The sequence below is a fragment of the Quercus robur genome, chromosome 8 (genome assembly GCF_932294415.1).
Source record: "Quercus robur chromosome 8, dhQueRobu3.1, whole genome shotgun sequence".
In the NCBI taxonomy this organism is placed as follows: domain Eukaryota; kingdom Viridiplantae; phylum Streptophyta; class Magnoliopsida; order Fagales; family Fagaceae; genus Quercus; species Quercus robur.
Genome location: NC_065541.1, coordinates 42,632,819 through 42,651,436, shown reverse-complemented (window position 1 = coordinate 42,651,436; position 18,618 = coordinate 42,632,819). Strand labels below are relative to the sequence as shown.

The 18,618-nt window shown below is 34.8% G+C and overlaps 2 protein-coding genes across 2 annotated transcripts; one reads left to right on the top strand and one right to left on the bottom strand.

The window, feature by feature from the left end:
- The first annotated feature begins 1,263 nt into the window (after nt 1-1,263).
- On the top strand, nt 1,264-2,763 carry LOC126695570 (pollen-specific leucine-rich repeat extensin-like protein 1). Its single transcript, XM_050392378.1, has one exon. The coding sequence runs from the start codon at nt 1,286-1,288 to the stop codon at nt 2,537-2,539; it is 1,254 nt and encodes a 417-aa protein (XP_050248335.1). The 5' UTR covers nt 1,264-1,285; the 3' UTR covers nt 2,540-2,763.
- Nucleotides 2,764-3,173: 410 nt separating this feature from the next.
- LOC126695569 (transmembrane E3 ubiquitin-protein ligase FLY2) lies at nt 3,174-17,842 on the bottom strand. Its single transcript, XM_050392377.1, has 15 exons — nt 17,129-17,842; nt 15,993-16,065; nt 12,952-13,079; nt 12,403-12,518; nt 10,246-10,306; nt 8,835-8,901; nt 8,654-8,731; nt 8,327-8,484; nt 8,183-8,242; nt 7,958-8,051; nt 6,321-6,488; nt 4,925-5,253; nt 4,151-4,267; nt 3,904-4,072; nt 3,174-3,492 (listed from the first exon to the last, which is right to left on the bottom strand). Exons 1-14 carry the CDS (start codon nt 17,306-17,308, stop codon nt 3,971-3,973), a joined length of 1,731 nt encoding a protein of 576 aa, XP_050248334.1. The 5' UTR covers nt 17,309-17,842; the 3' UTR covers nt 3,174-3,492; nt 3,904-3,970.
- Nucleotides 17,843-18,618: the final 776 nt, after the last annotated feature.

Below are 18,618 nucleotides of genomic sequence, written 5' to 3'. Positions count from 1 at the left end.
GACTAGAATCTAGAAAGCTGCTTAAATACTGGGCCTGGGCAAGAGTGATGTGCTGCACAAGTAAGGAGCCTGAACTTCTTTGGCCCTACAACTATTTAATTTATATTCTAACACTTAGTATGCTCCAATAAAAAAAAAGAAAAAAAAAGAAAAAAAGGGAAGAGGTTAGGATGCAGGTTCTGAATAATTTCACTTTCAAATTGGTTCAAAAAGTCCCTTATTCTGATGAAGCAATATCTAGAATCATAGATAATAGAAAGACTAAAAAAAAAGAAAAAAGAAAAAAAGGGAAGAGGTTAGGATGCAGGTTCTGAATAATTTCACTTTCAAATTGGTTCAAAAAGTCCCTTATTCTGATGAAGCAATATCTAGAATCATAGATAATAGAAAGACTAAGAGGCTGTTTGATAACGTTGTTCTAATAACGTTGTTTGTATTTTTTGAAAATATGTGTGGGTGAAAAAAAATGTGAAAATACGTGTAATACTGTTTAAAAACTGAAAACATGTGTTTAAACACATGTACCAAACGGCCCCTAGAATACAGTACTTAGAAAAAAGTGATACAAAAAACCTTCATAAATTGGTTATTTCAATATATTTTTCATCACAATATTTTTCAGGCGGTGTCAGCCTGACTTTCAAATATAAATATTTGAAGCTAATCCCATGTAATTTGATTATCACCTCAAGACATCTAACACAATACTTGTTTAACAGTCAATCCCTTCAATCTTAAGAGAACCTTCCTGTCTATGGGCTGCTGAACCTGTCTTTCTCTAGCTCCACTTCAAACAACTAAGAAAACTACATGGAAGGAGGTAGGTCTTTATCATGCGCATCGTCCTCCCTCCCCTTCAAGCTTCTTCGCCAATCTCCACAAAAGCATTTGTCTGCAACTAATCTCTAGAGTAATCTTAATCTTAGCAAACACCGCTGAATAGTCCCATATATATTGGTACTACTTTTTATTCATTTGTTTATTATTATTCCTATGACCTAGCAACATAGCCAAGCCATTCCTTCAAACACCAATGTAAACTACAAGAATGGCTTATGAGTTATGAGACGGATAAGATTTTGTTTGGGGCCTTCTGTATCGGTTAAGTGTCGCTGTAACGGGTCATTATAACAATTTCTTTGTGTCTTCATCGACAAAAGAATGAAAGGGTTTCAGTTAGAAATGGACTTGTCCATGATTATGCAGAAGACTTGGCATTTCAATTGAAAGGGAAAGAGCTCCTACTTAAACAAACAAGCTCATTACCATAAACTCACAATGCAAAATGGCTTCATCTCTGGTTTCTTCCTTGACCACCCGAGCCATAGTCCTCTTACTTGTGAACATATCTTTCTCATTCAACAATCTGGCAGCAAAACATAGACACCATGCCACTCATCACCACCGTTTTCATAGCCACTCCCCTACATCAAACCTAAGACTCCACCAAGCCTATATTGCCCTCCAGGCATGGAAAAAAACAATCTACTCTGACCCAAAGAACTTCACTACCAACTGGGTTGGTCCTTCTGTGTGTAGCTACACAGGCGTGTTCTGTGCACCAGCTCTTGATGACCCCGAGATAAGAGTTGTTGCTGGCATTGACCTCAACTCTGGTGACATAGCTGGGTTCCTCCCTAATGAAATAGGCCTACTCTCTGACCTTGCACTTATCCATCTAAACAGCAACCGCTTTTGTGGCATCATTCCAGAAACTTTAGCCAACCTTACACTTCTCTATGAGCTTGATCTCAGTAACAACAGATTTGTAGGTCCTTTCCCTTCTGTTGTGCTCCCTCTTCCCACTCTACGCTTTCTTGATATCCGCTTCAATGAATTTGAAGGGCCACTGCCTCCTGAGCTTTTCAACAAAGAACTTGATGCAATATTTGTTAACAACAACCGCTTCACCAAAATGATTCCACCAAATTTTGGTATAAGCACAGCCTCAGTGGTGGTGTTTGCTAACAACCGGTTCGGGGGCTGCATTCCACCGTCTATATCCAACTTTGCCAACTCTCTAGAGGAACTTGTTTTAATCAATAACAATTTGACAGGGTGTTTGCCACAAGAGCTGGGATATCTCTACAAATTGAGGGTGTTGGATGTGAGCTCTAACAGTATAGTTGGTCCTATACCATACAGCCTGGCAGGTTTAGCTCACTTGGAGCTACTAAATCTTGGGCATAATATGCTAAGTGGGATTGTATCAGAGGGAGTGTGTCTTCTGCCCAGCTTGAAAAACTTAACATTCTCATACAACTTCTTTTGTGAGGAGCAGGGAATATGCCAGAATTTGACATCAAGAAAAGGCTTAAAGTATGATGATCGTCAAAATTGTTTTCCAGAGAAACCATTGCAGAGAAGTGCGAAGGAATGCAATGCCACTCTTGAGCACCCTGTTGACTGCTTCGAGCATCCCTGTGCTGGTGCTGGAGGAGGTGGTGCTAAAACTGCTTTTGGAACTGCTTTTATTCCTGCTGCGGCACCAGCAATAGTGCCAGTGTCCTCACCTTTTATCCCTCCAAGTTACACATAAAGCAACCATATAAGGTAGTAACTTTCAGAAGCAAAATAAAATCCAAATTTGGGTGATACAATGACCTTGTAAATTACTCGTGTGCAGCTTGTAAATAGATATACCTATGATTAGAAGAAATCACATCTCCCTCAACTTGAAAAACCATGTAAATGTAAACTCTCAAAGATTTGGAAATGGCTACCAGATTTAGTCCAATACAAATAAAAATTTGACAGAAACCATGACTGCTTGGTCACAGCTATCTTCCTCAGGCAGATAGCATGTTTATTCATTAGCTTGGATAAGTTGGGCTTGATTACATGGTCCATTACATAACATAAATAATCAGGAACATCGCTTATACGATGCATGACTTGTAGCCAGTTACTTTTGTATGATCAATGTCCTATTTTACCCAGCTAGAAGTAACTGATCTGAAATCTCATGCTAGCACGCCTGTGATCCCTTGATATACAAATTCACTTTTGCTTTATAGTTTATACCCTACAAAGGGATTTTGGAGAGATGTAGATAAAGTTTTTAGCGGGTTCTAACCATCTTCTGAGTTACTTCCTTTTAATCACTGTCCTCATTCTTATATTACTTTTTGCAGTAATTATGGAACCTTCAACACATTGAACATACACCCATATGAAGTTTCAAGCAAAAAAACATTTACTTTAATTGACAGCATCAAATTGAAAGCCAATTTGGTTTTCATCAGAATAGCCGTCAGCTCTCTCACCCCACTCAGAAAACAAATAAACACAGTGGGAGCCCAAGATTGAAAAGAAAAAGGATTTACACCTGTTATAAAATTGCTAAATGTACTAAAGTATTACAATTTATATTACAAAGACAAGAATTATCAGCTACGGACTGTTACAGAATCTGTGACAGTTTTGATTATGTTGTATCTCACCTTTTCTTCTGAAGGTGAACTCAAGGTGAAAAGCAATTCTATTCCCAACCTGAATAAATAAATAAATAGAAGACATGATTACAACCAAAAGATGGGACAAAAACAATTAACACTAACAGTTCATGTCAAAAAAGACAAATTCTACAATTATGAGCAAATATATTGAAAAGCCAGGAAAGGAATGTGCATGGACGAAGAGGATGAATTCAACATGAAGCAATGCAAGTTTAAATAACAAAATTTTGATTAAAATGATTTGATTTCGATTTTGTAACAATTGGTAAATAATTTCCAAAATTCATGATGTTTAATTTTCATAAAAGCACATGAGAAAAATCGAATTAGAAATGCTATGTGTAAAAAAAAAAAGTAGTCCGCAAAAATTCACATAATAGCTGAGCAGTAACCTAAAAGTTCAAAAATACCAAATGTTTGCATGACAATGAACATCATCTATTACCAGAATTAGTGAGTTGGGTAATGTCAGTTGGTCCAATATGATATAGAAACAAAGTAAGAAGATGCTCTTATGCTGGTGGTAGCGGACGCCGGCAAGTTGGGCACTCCATCTTTATATCCATCCATCTTTGTAAACAACCAGAGTGGAAAAAATGATCACACGGTGTCACCTGTAACATATTTGAACTCAGTCCACTGTTCATAGAAAGACAACCAACAAATTACAAGAAAGAATCCCATCTGAATACCATGCAGTCATTAGATCGATGTGTAAAATCGATGGAAGTCATGCAAATGACACAATCAGTAGCATGATTTGTATCTTGATCAAACCTTCTATAGTAGCTATATTTCTCAGGCAGAATCTGCAAACCATAATACCCAAAGTGAGATTTCCATAAAGAATGCAGTCATGGAAATTTTAGAGTATAATGCACTGTGGGGATATAAGTACACCTCTCCTAACAAGTCTAGCTGCAATAATGCACACCGCAAAATAAAACACAAAAATGAGAGAATAATTATTATTTGCATAGATATTAAAAGTCTCATTGATCTGTAATCTTTCTCTGCATGAATTGAAGCCCATTAAATGAAGAGAGGATTAAGTAATTCAATGTTCCTTTTTTTTGGACAAGTATGAACTAATTCAATGTTCTTGTTGAGTTGAACTACTTAGAATCAGGCGAACAAAGCCCAAAAACATGAGAAGTCAGGACAATTCTTAATGCTTAAGAAGTACTGAATGGTAAGCACCATTTTATATGTTCACATTTTATATATTCTAATATCAAGATTCAATGGGCAAGCAAATCAATTAACAGGTAGTCAAGCTCAGGACTAGAGGTACAATAAACACAACTCCTTGGTCAACTAAATTCCTCAAAATTCTTTTACCTAGAGCAATCATCATATATTTATGATACAACAAATTGATAGTGTGTGGTTTAGAGAATATGAGTGTGCTATGCATGAATGTGCCATCAATTGTCAAAAGAACAAGGAAGAGAGTTGAATCCAACCTGGCGAGGAATGAACCAACGAGAACCAAGGTAGTGCTGGAGAAGAAGAATAGATGCTTGGAGTACAATAAATACACACAAACAAATACACCAACTCCTGTCAGGTTCAATGCGCATGAAGTTGTGAGGGCAGCCAAATATATATAATGGGATTGCTAGCCGAGTAACAGTCATGCCTAAGATGTAATGAGGATGCAAAGGTTTTCTTGAGTCACGAACAACATTGGTGATTATTTGAGGTATCCAAAAAGAGTACAAAAGGAGAAGAATAGGTCTCAGAAAATTATGGAACTCATACATGACCAGAATGCCTCCCAAAAGGATCCCATCTGCAGATATATGCAACAGTTAGATCAAATTAGCCCAACAATTTCATACAAAGAATTTGATAATAAAAATATAATGGTCAAATACATAGTCAAAGTAGAATGAGCTCGTGTATTTGAACAATGGAGCAGAGTGGAAATCATTAAGATTTGAAAGTTAATAAGTATTTATTACATCAATGGGACTAAATTACTAAAAGAGAAAATAAAAATCATATATTAATGTTGCATAAGTAGCATGAGAACTTGACAGGGGCATGGTAACTACATGTCTTAAAGACTGGCTTATTTAGCCCACAATTATTTATTTATTTTTATAAGTTTATGGTTGGGCCCAAGGGGAGGGGGGAGGGGAGATTCACCTACAATTATTAATATTAACATAATGCTATTCTAATAGGCTGTCATAGCAAATATACTCTAAGACTGTGAAGAAGGTACTTTTGGAACTACCGTGCAGTTATAAAGTAATGTGACTGAACTGTATGTAACAATTTTTCATATGGTAGTAGTCATCACTGATCACACTAACAAGACATGATTCCATATGGCTACAGAAATGAGGATATTCAGTGTGCAATTTTTCTCTATGCAACATTCTAGTTCTTGACAAAGCCTGAAATCTCAAAGTTGGGTAGGCTTATTTCCAAGCTTTTGGTTGACAAGGATTCTTTGGTGTCCACTTCTTTATACTTTCAAAAATAAGCCTATTATCTAATTCAAAGGAGTTTAATAAAAATCAAAATAATGAGGATATAAAAGTAGATTGAATAATTCAAAATCACCCCAAACCACGACACCATGTACTACTCTTACTCTAATTTCACTTCTCCTTATTTTTAGCGTTTACTTGAGAGATAAACCAAATAAGATTAAAAAAAAGAGGTTCTGAGCACACTTGCGTATGAGAAGGCTAGTAAACATAAAGGGGGCGAATGTGCAAGAATATACTTAAGGTGTGCACTATTTCGGAGTGTGCATCACCTCCAATAGATCTTATAAAGAGAAGTTACACCACAACTGGAAGAGTGGCATTGAAAAGACAAACACAAAAGTTCCATAATACTTACAAAAACGACTATATAGAACTGAAAGCTCACGCCTCATTGTCTCCCAACCTTCACCATTATTCATAGGCCTACTTGCCTTCCATATTGCAAGAAGATATCTCATCTCAAAAATTGAGAAGACCACAAACTTGAAAAAGGCAGCAGTTGCAAAAGCATTGAATAAGGATTCTGTATGCAAAAAAGCAAACACACCTGGTTAATGATGATGAGTATGAGGTGATTAATAAACTAAGCCAGAATGGTCATTATACAGGATGCAGGAGCAAAAATATGCAGAAGCAGTTGCACAATTAAGGTATGTCGTATGTAAACAAAATGAATTACACTCTTGCATACAAGTTATAATAAGAAAGCCAACACAGTGTATGCATTTTACACAAAAGTGCTGAGATTTTAGCATCATAATAAATGTCGATACAAAAAGAAAGGCTAGAAAGCCATTTTCCCTGTTGTGTAGCAAGCATGCATTTAAACAGTATGTTATTGAGGTGTACAACTTGGATTTTCCAAACCCAGATCTGATGATATTATTATCAGACAAGGCCAGTCAAATTGCATTCCATATAAAAAAAATATTTAGCTCATTTGGATGACTTTCAACTGGCATATTCACCAAGTTAAACCAAAAGTACGTGAATAATTATTTTAAGAATCTAAAAATTATACCATAGTTTTCAAACAAATGGTCAATTAAATGCTAGTATACCATCACCATCGTTTATAAAAATACATGCAACTTCAGGTGTGGCTCACATATCAGGGTGCTCTATCATCAGTTAGTACAAGATTACATGCCTATTGTAAATTTAAATGATGTCATTCTAATTTAGCACTGGATGCAAATTGCAAGTGGACGGCATTATCGGAAGTACATACACAAATCTGCTGTAGGTAGGGGACAGCTATCCCATTGTGTAGGCCAGACATTGAACCCAAAACTAAAAGGAAACAAGAAGTTTTGGGGGGGGGGGGGGGGGGGGGGGAAGGCACTGTGGTCATTTTTTCCATTAGGGTCATTGTTGAGACAGATTTCTTTCCAGAGTTGGTATTTCACTTTGCAAGTGAGACAATCTAACATGTGGAGGGTACAAACAAACCAAAAATGATAAGTCAAAGGCATTTGACATTCTCCAGCTATATATATATATATATTTTATAAGAATGATATATATATACGAAAGGCTACTCTATGCATGAAAAGCATAGAGCAAACCCAAAAATTACAAAAAGGGAAAAACAGAGTAAAGACAGAAAAGAAAACCAAGCAAAAGATTAGTTACATTCTCCAGCTATATGGAATCCTTAGATAAATTATGTAACCAAAAGCTTGGGTAAAGTAATCAGATAGAAAAAGTTAGTATTTCCTACTGCAGTTCTATAATTGCAAAAGAATTCTTATTTGTACCAACACTACTACACTTTGTCAAGAAGTAAATAGCTGATTAAACGGGTCCTCTAAAAATCTTGTAACTAAGATAATTGTAATAATCTAGTCAAAAATTATAATACATATACGTAAGTTTATAAAATTGTACATAAAAGAAAAACCTCTAGCAGTCTCTTTTCAATAATATTATTTTTACCTATCAAAAAAAAAAAAAATCTAGTACGCTAGTATTGGTTATTACTACACTTACCAACAAGTATTCCAGCTGTCAGATGGAGAAGGCAAAGATAAGCATCCATGATAGCTTGTTGGCCAATCATTAAAATTGAAACTTTGGCAGCTCCCTAACAGTGGAAGCAGAACCATGATTTTTTTGTGAACTCAAAAAAGCTAAAAGAATATTGACAAAAACACATATACAGAAGCTATGACTTTTATAGTTTTATTCTCAAGTACATTTTTTAAAAGTTCTTACAGATTGAGTGTTGCCATGTTCCATCTGCCGAATTAGTAGAAGAACTTGAAGGAAAGAGACCTGATGAAAATGGTTAAGGAGTCCACGTAAAACAGGCTAATACATTCTGAATAATCTAGGCGAATAATGATAATTAAAGGATACAAAGGTGACCATCAAGGTGTAGTTCACTGCCTTGTTATAGTAGACCTCAATGTTGACAGATGTAGCATTTATCAGTAAGGGTGAGAAGCAATCCCTATCATCATCCACTGCAGGACTTTCCATTAACCCTTCTATATGATAACGATCACGATCCCCATCTACAAGAATATATGAAATAACTAAGTAAACCAAAGGGTAGCCTTTTTTTTAAAGGACCAAATGTTTCTAGAGCCAAATAAGGTCAAAGAGAAGGGGGAAACAAAAAGAAAATTTTAAAAATATATATATATATATATATATAAATATATACACTGAGAACTCAATTACCATTTTGGTTCGATGAAACGCGTGAAATTTGAGCTGCAATTTCAATATTACAATGCTTCTCCATTTGATAAATTGGTGCTGCAGGAAGCAAGAATAGATATTACTACAAGATTGAAGCAACAAGGACATAACACATTGAAGCAACATGGACTTAAGTTCAAGGTGAAGAAGACAAGAATACAATGTTTTCTTCTCCATATCTTATCCCGTGGAGATTCTTGGAACACCTGGGATGAGAAAACTCCTAGCTGTACAAAGAAGTTAGAAAGGTAGAAAGCATTCAGAACCCTTATAAACAAACTTACATCAATAGATGACAGCAGTAGTTTTGTGAGCAATGTCAATCAAACCTAATGCAAGCAATTGTCAAAGAAAAAGCTGCTAAGTTTGAGAACATGCAAAGACTAGGATTCAGAATAAAAAACTGGGGCCCACTAACATCCCTAAACAGATCTAAGATTCCGGCATCAAGCCAACCCAATATTTATATGTACCAAATTTATGTAGAGGAGATGGAGATATGGGATATGGATACAATGCAATGCAATATGAACGCAGCGATATGTCAATTCTTGAAAGTCTAGGATATGTTAACTAATTAATATATTAAGATATCTTCACCATGTATATATTTTTTTTTTTGATCAGTAAGATATGTTTTAAATTTTCACAATATATTATACAAGTTTTTAGATTAAAATACAAATAACATACATCAAAAAGAATAAATTAAGCATAAATGATTTAATTAACTTAGAAGCTATAAACCAAACAAAAAAATTATCCAGATCCAAATTTGATGTTTATTGAATGTAGAGTTTTGAATGTTCCTAACTTTCAAAGATACTAGATTTTATATTTTACATATAAAACTTTTTTCCTAAAAAAAAAAAAAAAAAAAAAAAAATCAACTTTTGCCCCCGAAAAGTATGTGATGTACTTCAACTGTCACAGCCATGGTCTACTGTGTCCCACTGTATAAAAATCATTTCAGTGAAGTTAATTTCATTACTAAAAAGTATGTATCTGATACATATCCTGCTGTGTGCTGTGTATCCAGATTGGATACAAATCAGATAAGAGTATGAACAATTTAGGTTATTTTAAAGTATCTTCTTAGTGCCAAGTCCAATCCCATCCCAATAAAGGCAGGGTGAGTAACAAAATATTCCTGATAAAAATGTCGACATATATTTCATTTCCATGCAAGTGGTATAAAAGGTCATATTTAGTGCACAAGGATTCCACTTTTGCGGGGATTATATGTAACACACGCGCTCATACAGGATTGATTCTGTGAAGCATGACCTCACTCTCCACCCCTACTTTAAGTGTAAACTAACAAAAGAAATCCCAAATCAAATTTGTGATGCCCAATCAAGACCAGGGTTAAAAATTGATGAATTCGAAACCCAGTGATTAACACACTCCACTACTATCAAATAAAAAAATTTATAAGGCAAATACAGCAAGATATGACTCAGCATATCATCGGGCAGCAAACAGTGACACCAATTTCATAATAAAGTCATTTTAAAGCAATATAGACTGTGGAAATCAAAATCTTAGATGATATGAGTGAGAAGCATTACCAAATGATATGGATTAGATAAAAGATAATCATCTTCCTGACTCAGCTCCCCCTCTTTTCCACTGCAATATGGTAACACATTAAAGTAGAGAATAGCAATTAAGATGATGAATAACATTGAATTAGGTAACTCAAATTAACCTTAGGAAAAATGAAATATGGAAGCAGATAACATGCAAATTGATATTGTTAACAAATCAGTAATGTGTTCTACAATGCAGTTATTACTTCAAACTGCCTATCATTTCATTATGTCCCAGAAACTGTCCAAAGAAGAATACAAAAAAATACATAAGAAATTCCAACAACTGACACAATGAAACTTCGGGAAAGTTTTATCACTTTTGTGTGCCATCCAACATTTTTTAAGGCATTTAGTCTTATTAGCCTTCCAACAGAAAATTGTGAATTTATGTGAAGAAAAATCAACTTAGACATTCTAATGATTTGCTTTGCTTCTCATTTTAACTGCTATTACCAAATTATGCATGTTAACTGAAAAAATCTAACGTAGAGTGATAGAGAAAGGAGAAGGGAGAAGGCATGAGAGTTTTATGTGGTTCAACCACATGGCCTACATCCACTAAACAAGAGCTCAAACAGCTGTATCATCTTCGTTAACTTAGATGATGATGCATTACAATAGAACCCATTTTTGTAATGGGAATGACATACACAAATCAATCACAATTTTGAATTGATTGTTCAGTCTACCAATTTCTTGATTTATTCCAATCCCATAATTTTCTCCAATAATCAACGATTTTATAACATGGAATGCATAGTTTTAAAAACCGGACCAGACCGGCCGGTCCGACCGGTTCAATTGGGAACCGGGAGTCAGTTAGGTCTGGTTAAAACCCAAAACCGGTCAAAAACCGGGGTTGAACTGGAAATTTTTAAAAAAACGGTTTGATGCCCGGTTCGGTTTTTAAAACCATGATGGAATGTACAACCTCTCAAGTTGTGCATGGTATCCTTGATAAAATGAGCAACTTGTAAATATTAAATCTTTCTTTTTTGAAGTACATCTTCCAAATTTGTTCGTAATTCTCTTTTGGAGTACAAGAAAGGGGCCAACAATGGTTACTACGGCCAAAATAATTAAAGGATCCATTAGGATCAAAAACTTGAAATGGGGTCACAAGAAAAAGATTTGAAATTCTTTTTTATGTGAAATAAATAATCAACTAGGATTGGAGGAAAAAAAAGAGAGGAGGATTTGAGATTTGTTTTTAAAAATAAAGGATCTACTAGGAGCGGAAAATTTTTTTTTGATTATATATATATATAATCAATATATATTGATAACAAATAAAGATTTATTGATATAAAAAAAGAGACACCCTAGTACACAGGGGTGTACAGATCAAGTACAAAAATTGAAGAAAATATTTGGTTTCTCCACACTGACAACCAGTCCAATAAGGCTCTAAAAAGAGAAACTTGAGATTAGGGAGAGAACTCTCACTATCTTCAAAGCACCTACTATTTCTTTCCCTCTAAATACACCACATCAAACAAAATTTTAGAATTTGTGGAGTAGTGTGAGTTTAGTTTGAGTATGGGTCATTGTCATGGCGAGCATGTGGATATTTTGGAGTTTAGGTCCAGTTGGTTGTTGTGACTAAGGATGTGGAAGTGATGACAAGAAGAAAACAAAAGGAAAGCAAAAGAAAATGACCCATGATTAAACTGACTTGTGTTAGCACTAGTCACTTGGATGATGATACATTATAATAGAACCTGTTTTTATAATGAGAATTACATACACAAATCAATCGCAATTCTGAATTGATTGCTTCAATCACACAATTTCCTTTAGAAATCAATTTTTTGATTTATTCCAGTCTCATGGTTTTTTTCAATAATCAATGCCTTGATTTGGTCTTCAATAATATTGAAAGTATATACTTTCCTATATTAACCTATACCTCAAACTAGTTGCTAGACATAAGTATGGCATTTTCAAACCAGGGTCAAACACAAGCAAGTGTGGTCATATGAACTTTAGACTATTTAGTACAATTTTTCACCAGCCGCAAAGAAGACCTTCACATAAGAAGAACAAAGCACCAAGAATAAACATACCACATAGAATATAAAAATGTTTATACAGAAACTAAAGATGTATGGCCATAAAATTCATGAAATTCACCTGTTAGCTACCATTCGAAGTTGTCTAAAAGGCCATATATATACACCTTCCACCCTGATTTGAGCACCCCCAACATTGTGTTCATTGTCAAACACATCATGGAAAATAATTACCCCCTGGGTTAGCACCATGAAAAGCGAAAAAAATTCATTTATATATAAATTATCGAAACAGGAAAAGTAAACATTAAAGCAATTATAGTTATTATATATTAACTATTTCAGTAAAAGAGTATTGAATATATGTTCTATGATGAGAAGATAGCGATTGTGAACTTTTCAGTTGTTGATCCTGGTGATTTGGGGTTCTGAAAGTATTCATAGATTGAATTACATGCATACCATTAAAATGACACGTATTAGAAATGATGAATAGGAAATCATTGTCCTGGCTTCAGCATCAGGAACAGATTGTGCAAGCTTAAATCAACGAAAATTTTTATAATGATGTTTAGCATATCTCGCACTTATGCATTACTTTAAAACAGCATGTTATTCATAAATGCTGACTTTAATATGAACTTCTTTACCGACAATTCCACCTACTCACCTGAACATAATGTACACCGGTTATTTTTGTTGGTGTACTAACTAATTCAATCATTGAATTGCCTGAGGATTTCCTCAAATCTGGAAACCTGGAAGAGCCATTTGTGGAATCTAGAAATTTCCAACTCCCTGCAACTCAGATGCCCAGTTTGTAGGTAATCAGATCAAGATATAAATACTCACCAATTAGGATGATTAACTTCACAATGTGTTCAAAATGATCAACTGATAATATTGCGTGCACATTAAAAACGACAAAAAAATTTAGTAAATTGTACAATAAATTTATTTCTATATATATGTACAAAACTCCACCAGAAAAAATATGTGCATAAAGCCCACATGCCAAGCAATTATTAATAGGTCTACATCTCAATACATGCGACAAATATTAGGCATCTCATTACTTCTAATATCAAGAAATATTATAAAAAATTTATTCAGGTATAGTACTGCTATATTTATTTATCAAAGTATCGGGTGTAGGGAAATAGTTACTCATATGGGTCATATGGCATTAGAGAAACGGGGAATTTTGAAGGTGTTAACTTTCCTATTGATGGGCTCAACTGCTCAAGTTTTTGCTTTTGAGATTGCTCTTACACATTGGATATCTATTGATGGCAATAGTCCATCTTCATCGTTCTTTTAGTACACAGCCTTTCTGCTTTAGTTATCTTTTTCTTTCTATTTTTCATTGAGTTTATAATACGTTTCATTAAAAAATTCAAGTGGGTTAACTAAAATATTATGGGGAGATTTTTTTTTTGATAAGTATATAATATTATGGGAACATATGAGTTTGCTTTCCTCTTTCATTTTTTATAACAGGAGATGCAACTTGAATAAAACAGGGGCGAATTGAAGAAAAAACTGAAGTCACCAATTTGATGACACGTATGGTTGATGTGAACAATCAAACCCAACAAGTGGCAGGTCAAGCTCAACAAGTGGTTTGTCAAACCCAACAACCAATGGAGGCACCTCTTCCATCATTTTTGGGTAGTATACTATACCCCAAATGCCACCACCACCACCACCTGTGATGCTGATTCCCTAGAGGGAGAAAAGAAAAAAAGAAAAAAAAAAAAAAAAGTAATGAACTTTGAGTGTGTGCCTATCAAGCTCTATATCCAATTTAATGAGTGAACCAATAAGTTGTAAATAAGTCCATTACATAATTATTGATAAATCCTAATGAGCGCATGCCATCAATTACAGCAATGGCTCAAGTTTTCTAATCGCAGTCAGATCATACCTTCAAATGTTACAGCAAATAATGCAATTAGTTGGTGAGTGCAAAAATTTAATAATGAAGAGAACTTGGCGGATAAAACCTAAGTTGACCAAGCCAACTCAATCAACAACACGTTATTTTGTTTGGGAATATTTTGGTTTCATAATAACACTAGAATCATGAGAACTGCTGTCCACCCCTCTTCTTCAATGACATTCTACTTTCATTATTAGAGCCATCAGAATCTACAAGAATTTTCCAACTTGGGTTCCTTCATCTGCTCCATAAAGCATGGTTATATACTTGTATTATCAGGTTTTTTCCCCCTATTGGGAGGGCGTGAGGGGGGTGGTTTGATGTGTACAGTTAGTTTCATTACTCTATCAAAGATGATTGAAGCATACTTCCACTCAATGACTTAGGAAGTGAGCACAAACTTTACAGGTCACAAGCTCCTAAATTTTCTAATCAAATAATGACATAAGATAGAAAAATAGTCATTATGAGGTATATGACAATAATCAGCTCAAGTTAATGTCTAAACAAGATATCAGCTGGCAAAAGATAAGAATAAACAGAAAGAACAACATAACCACTGAAAAGTGAAAAGGAATTAAAGCTCGCACACAATGAAGCCCAGTGGATATTATACACAACTCAGACTTGCCAACAATCTTCCTGATATTATACAGTTCTCTCTCAATGTCTCACCGATCAGTTTTAGCCATAAAATCAACCCTTCACAATATCCTCAACTATTGCCAAGTATATCATTTCATGTAACTCTTTAAAAAGCAGTGTTCAAACCTTTCCCCTCTATTTATACACACACATGCGCAAAATACATCTACTTTACACCTTCCATGTATCAAATGAAACATGGAAATCCTAACCATATAGTATCACTAATCATATTCCTACTATAGTTCTTGTGGGGAGGTGTTGGAGATGAATTCAAGTTTCATTTGGTTAAGTGGAGGCGTGTTTATAATCCAATTCAGAAAGGTGGTTTGGGTGTCAGAGATTTAGTTGAGTTCAATAAGGCCTTATTGGGAAAGTGGCTCTGGTGATATGCTCAAGAGAGGGAGGCATTACGGTGGAGGGGGGTGCATAATAAATATGGTAGTATGTGGGACAATTGGTGTTCTAACCGGGTTAGAGGAGTATATGGGGTGAGTCTTTGGAAGAATATAAGGGTGGGATGGGATCAATTTGCTCATTTCATTAGCTTCTAGGTAGGGTTTTGGCATGATTCTTGGTGAGGGCAACCGCTGTGTGATAGGTTTCTTTAACATCATGCTGTCTTTTTTAACATTAGGAAACCCAATTTCTCACTTAGTTTTCTTCACCATCATGCTGTCTTTCAATCTAAACTCTCTGTCCAATGGCACTCAACTAGCCGTAATAAGCAAGAGATGGAAGTCATAATGTCAATGTAAACAACAGGTTTGAAAATTCAAGCAGACAACGCAATCAAGCCATGTTTTTGATCGTAGATGAATGATTGTAAGCGTGAACATCATCAATTTGTTCATTGTCATAACTTTTTTGCGAAACTAATTCACGTTGGTAATATTATCCTAGAGGAACATGTCATCATGAACTACAAGTTTGCTTGTAGTTGAATGGTCAGCAAAAAATAAAAAACAAACCAAAGCTATACCAAGCTCCTCATATTCCAAAGAGACAATAAGGAACACATAATGATGTCATATGAAAATACATGCAATTTGTAGCAGACAACTCTTGCAAACAGCATGAGTATAATGAAGAGATGATTGATTCACAGTATATAAGTTGCAAACCTCTGTAAGTTCCTGTTATGTTCCATGCAGAAAATGGGCCCAACTCACTTTCATCTTTTCTTATAAATAGCCACTGCAAAAAAATAACAATATCAACAACATGCAAAAGCTATCACATCCATTCAGAACACTTTGGAAAAAAAAATTTAATTCAATTTAAAACAAATAGTTGACATGAAAAATTGTGAGAGTACTGAAATTCCAAATTTGAAAATGCTTTTAGGTTAACACACAACTGAATAGAAATAAAACTTTTTTCATGTGGTTAGATTTAAAAAAATAATGTGCATCACAAATGGCATTCCCTATAATAAATTAAAATATCATAAGGTCCAATATGTTGTAAAGGTTTTGATGACAATTTACTTGAGATTTTTCTCTGCTAATCCAGGTCCTGCACATTAGGACAACTTGTAAAGCTAGGAATTCCTCAGTTATAAAGCACTTGCATTGATCTCCATGAAAAATGATCATTATCAGTAATGATTCAAGATATGGATTCCCCCACTGCGCCCCCCCCCCCCCCCCCACACACACAAAAAAAAAAAAAAAAGTTATGTATTCCATTTACTAAAGTCTTGTTCTTTTGACTGTCATTCCTCATTTGCTCATTCAAAGAAATATTAACCTCCTGTTAACCAATTGAAACACAATTGAAGGGCTAAGATAAACATTTGAAGCACAAAACTGCATCAATGTAAGATTATTCTTCTTATAGCAGGCATTGGAGGGTTATAATTAGGCAGAAAAGAATTCTTTTACTTACACCACTACTAAACTCTGCTCTTCTAATTTCACTCAAACAATATGATCTAAATTCTTTATTGTGTCTATAACCCAATGACATTCCTTAATCTGCTCTGTCAATCTCACTCTACCAACATCACTCGACTCTAAGTACAAGCATAAAACAGTACAATCCATCACAGATTCACAGTTCCCTAAACCATCAAAGATGCCAAAATGCAAAACATTTATCAAGTTACAGCAAACGTAACATTACATGATCAGACCATTAGTTAACCAACTTACACTACTACATTCAAATTCACATTCTTTATCCTAAATTGCCATTAAATAAACAAGTAAATACAATACGCAAGAACAAAATTAAACACAGATTTTTGGAAACCAACCTCATCTCCCCATGAACGAGCTCTCTCCCGCAATGGTCTCAGACCCGCCACCGGCTGCGAAAGCACCAAACAAAGCCACAATCCAAATACAATCCGAAACACAAACCCCAACCCCCTCCTCTCAAACCGCCAAAAACTTGAACTTTGGCCAATACCCATATCAAAACCCAACAAAACCATCCCAAAAAATTCAACTCCAATTCTTCACTTCTTCTTCTTCTTCTTCTGCCTCAAACTGATTTTGTAAAATCCAAGAAAACAATCCAATACCCATTACAGCATAGAGCTTAAAGAAAAGACTTGGGCTTTGCTTCAAATGGAGTCAAACATAGGAACCACCAGCCGAAAATATCAGATAGAAGAAAATGAAAGCTTAACAACTAATAGACCACAACCAAAAAAATCCCACAATTTTTAGCAAGCAAGGAACCCTTCCTTAACTACCAAAACCATTACCAAAAAAATACAATATATCTTAATAATTACCAAAAACCAAACACTTAAGTACAACCTTGTAGAATACACTCAAATAATAAAACAAAACATGCTGTACGCTAATAGATTTGGGAGATGAAAACTAATAAAGCCTGGGTTAAGCTGATTGGAGTAGTTGGTTGTTCATGTGTCTCTTGGTCTCGGGTCTTTGCTGCTTTGTTTTGTTTGGTTCTGTTCATGGGTGTGCGCTAGTGTTTTTGTTTGAGAGAGAAAGAGAGAGAGAGAGAGAGAGAGAGAGAGTTCTGGGTTTTTGAGGAGAGGAGTGGAGGCCACGCGCTGGAGGGAGGTGGATGACACGCGCCAATGGGTTTGGTGGTGGAGTGGAGTCAGTCAGTTCTTGGCGTCACCAAATGGTGTGCTTGGTATTGTCCCTTTTGGGTGGTGACTGGTGACGCTTCTTTTTGCTACGTTTTTGTTTTTGTTTTTTTTTTTTTTTTTGAGAAACAAACACACATACACAAGAAAGAGGGAAAGGGGTTCTAACATAAATGCACACCACAACTCTACTCAAAAGCCATGGTAACTTTTAAGGGAGGGTGGGGCAAGTTATATTACATACAACACTTTCTCTTAAGTAATGTGGGACAATTACCCATTCTTTTTTTTTTGAGAAACAAACACTTTTTTTTTAATTAATTAATTAATATTAATGTTTTTGAGAAGAAATATTATATTTATATTTATTGTTTGTCCAACCAGATTTATAAAAGGGCAAACAATATTTGACATTTAGAATAATGTCATTTATTATTGAATTGGTACTAAACATTGAACAATTCCTACGCTAATAAAAACTATACTTTTTTTATATCATATGCTAACAACTACATGATTAGTTGGGAGTTATTATATTTATTTATTTTTTTTTTCGAGAAACTTATTTATTAATCTACTTAACATTAAACAGTCCAAGCGGGTGAAGCAATAAGTAATAAGTAACAAAACAAATAAAATTGTATGCGTAATTCCTATTAAAAAAAAAAAATTTGTATGTG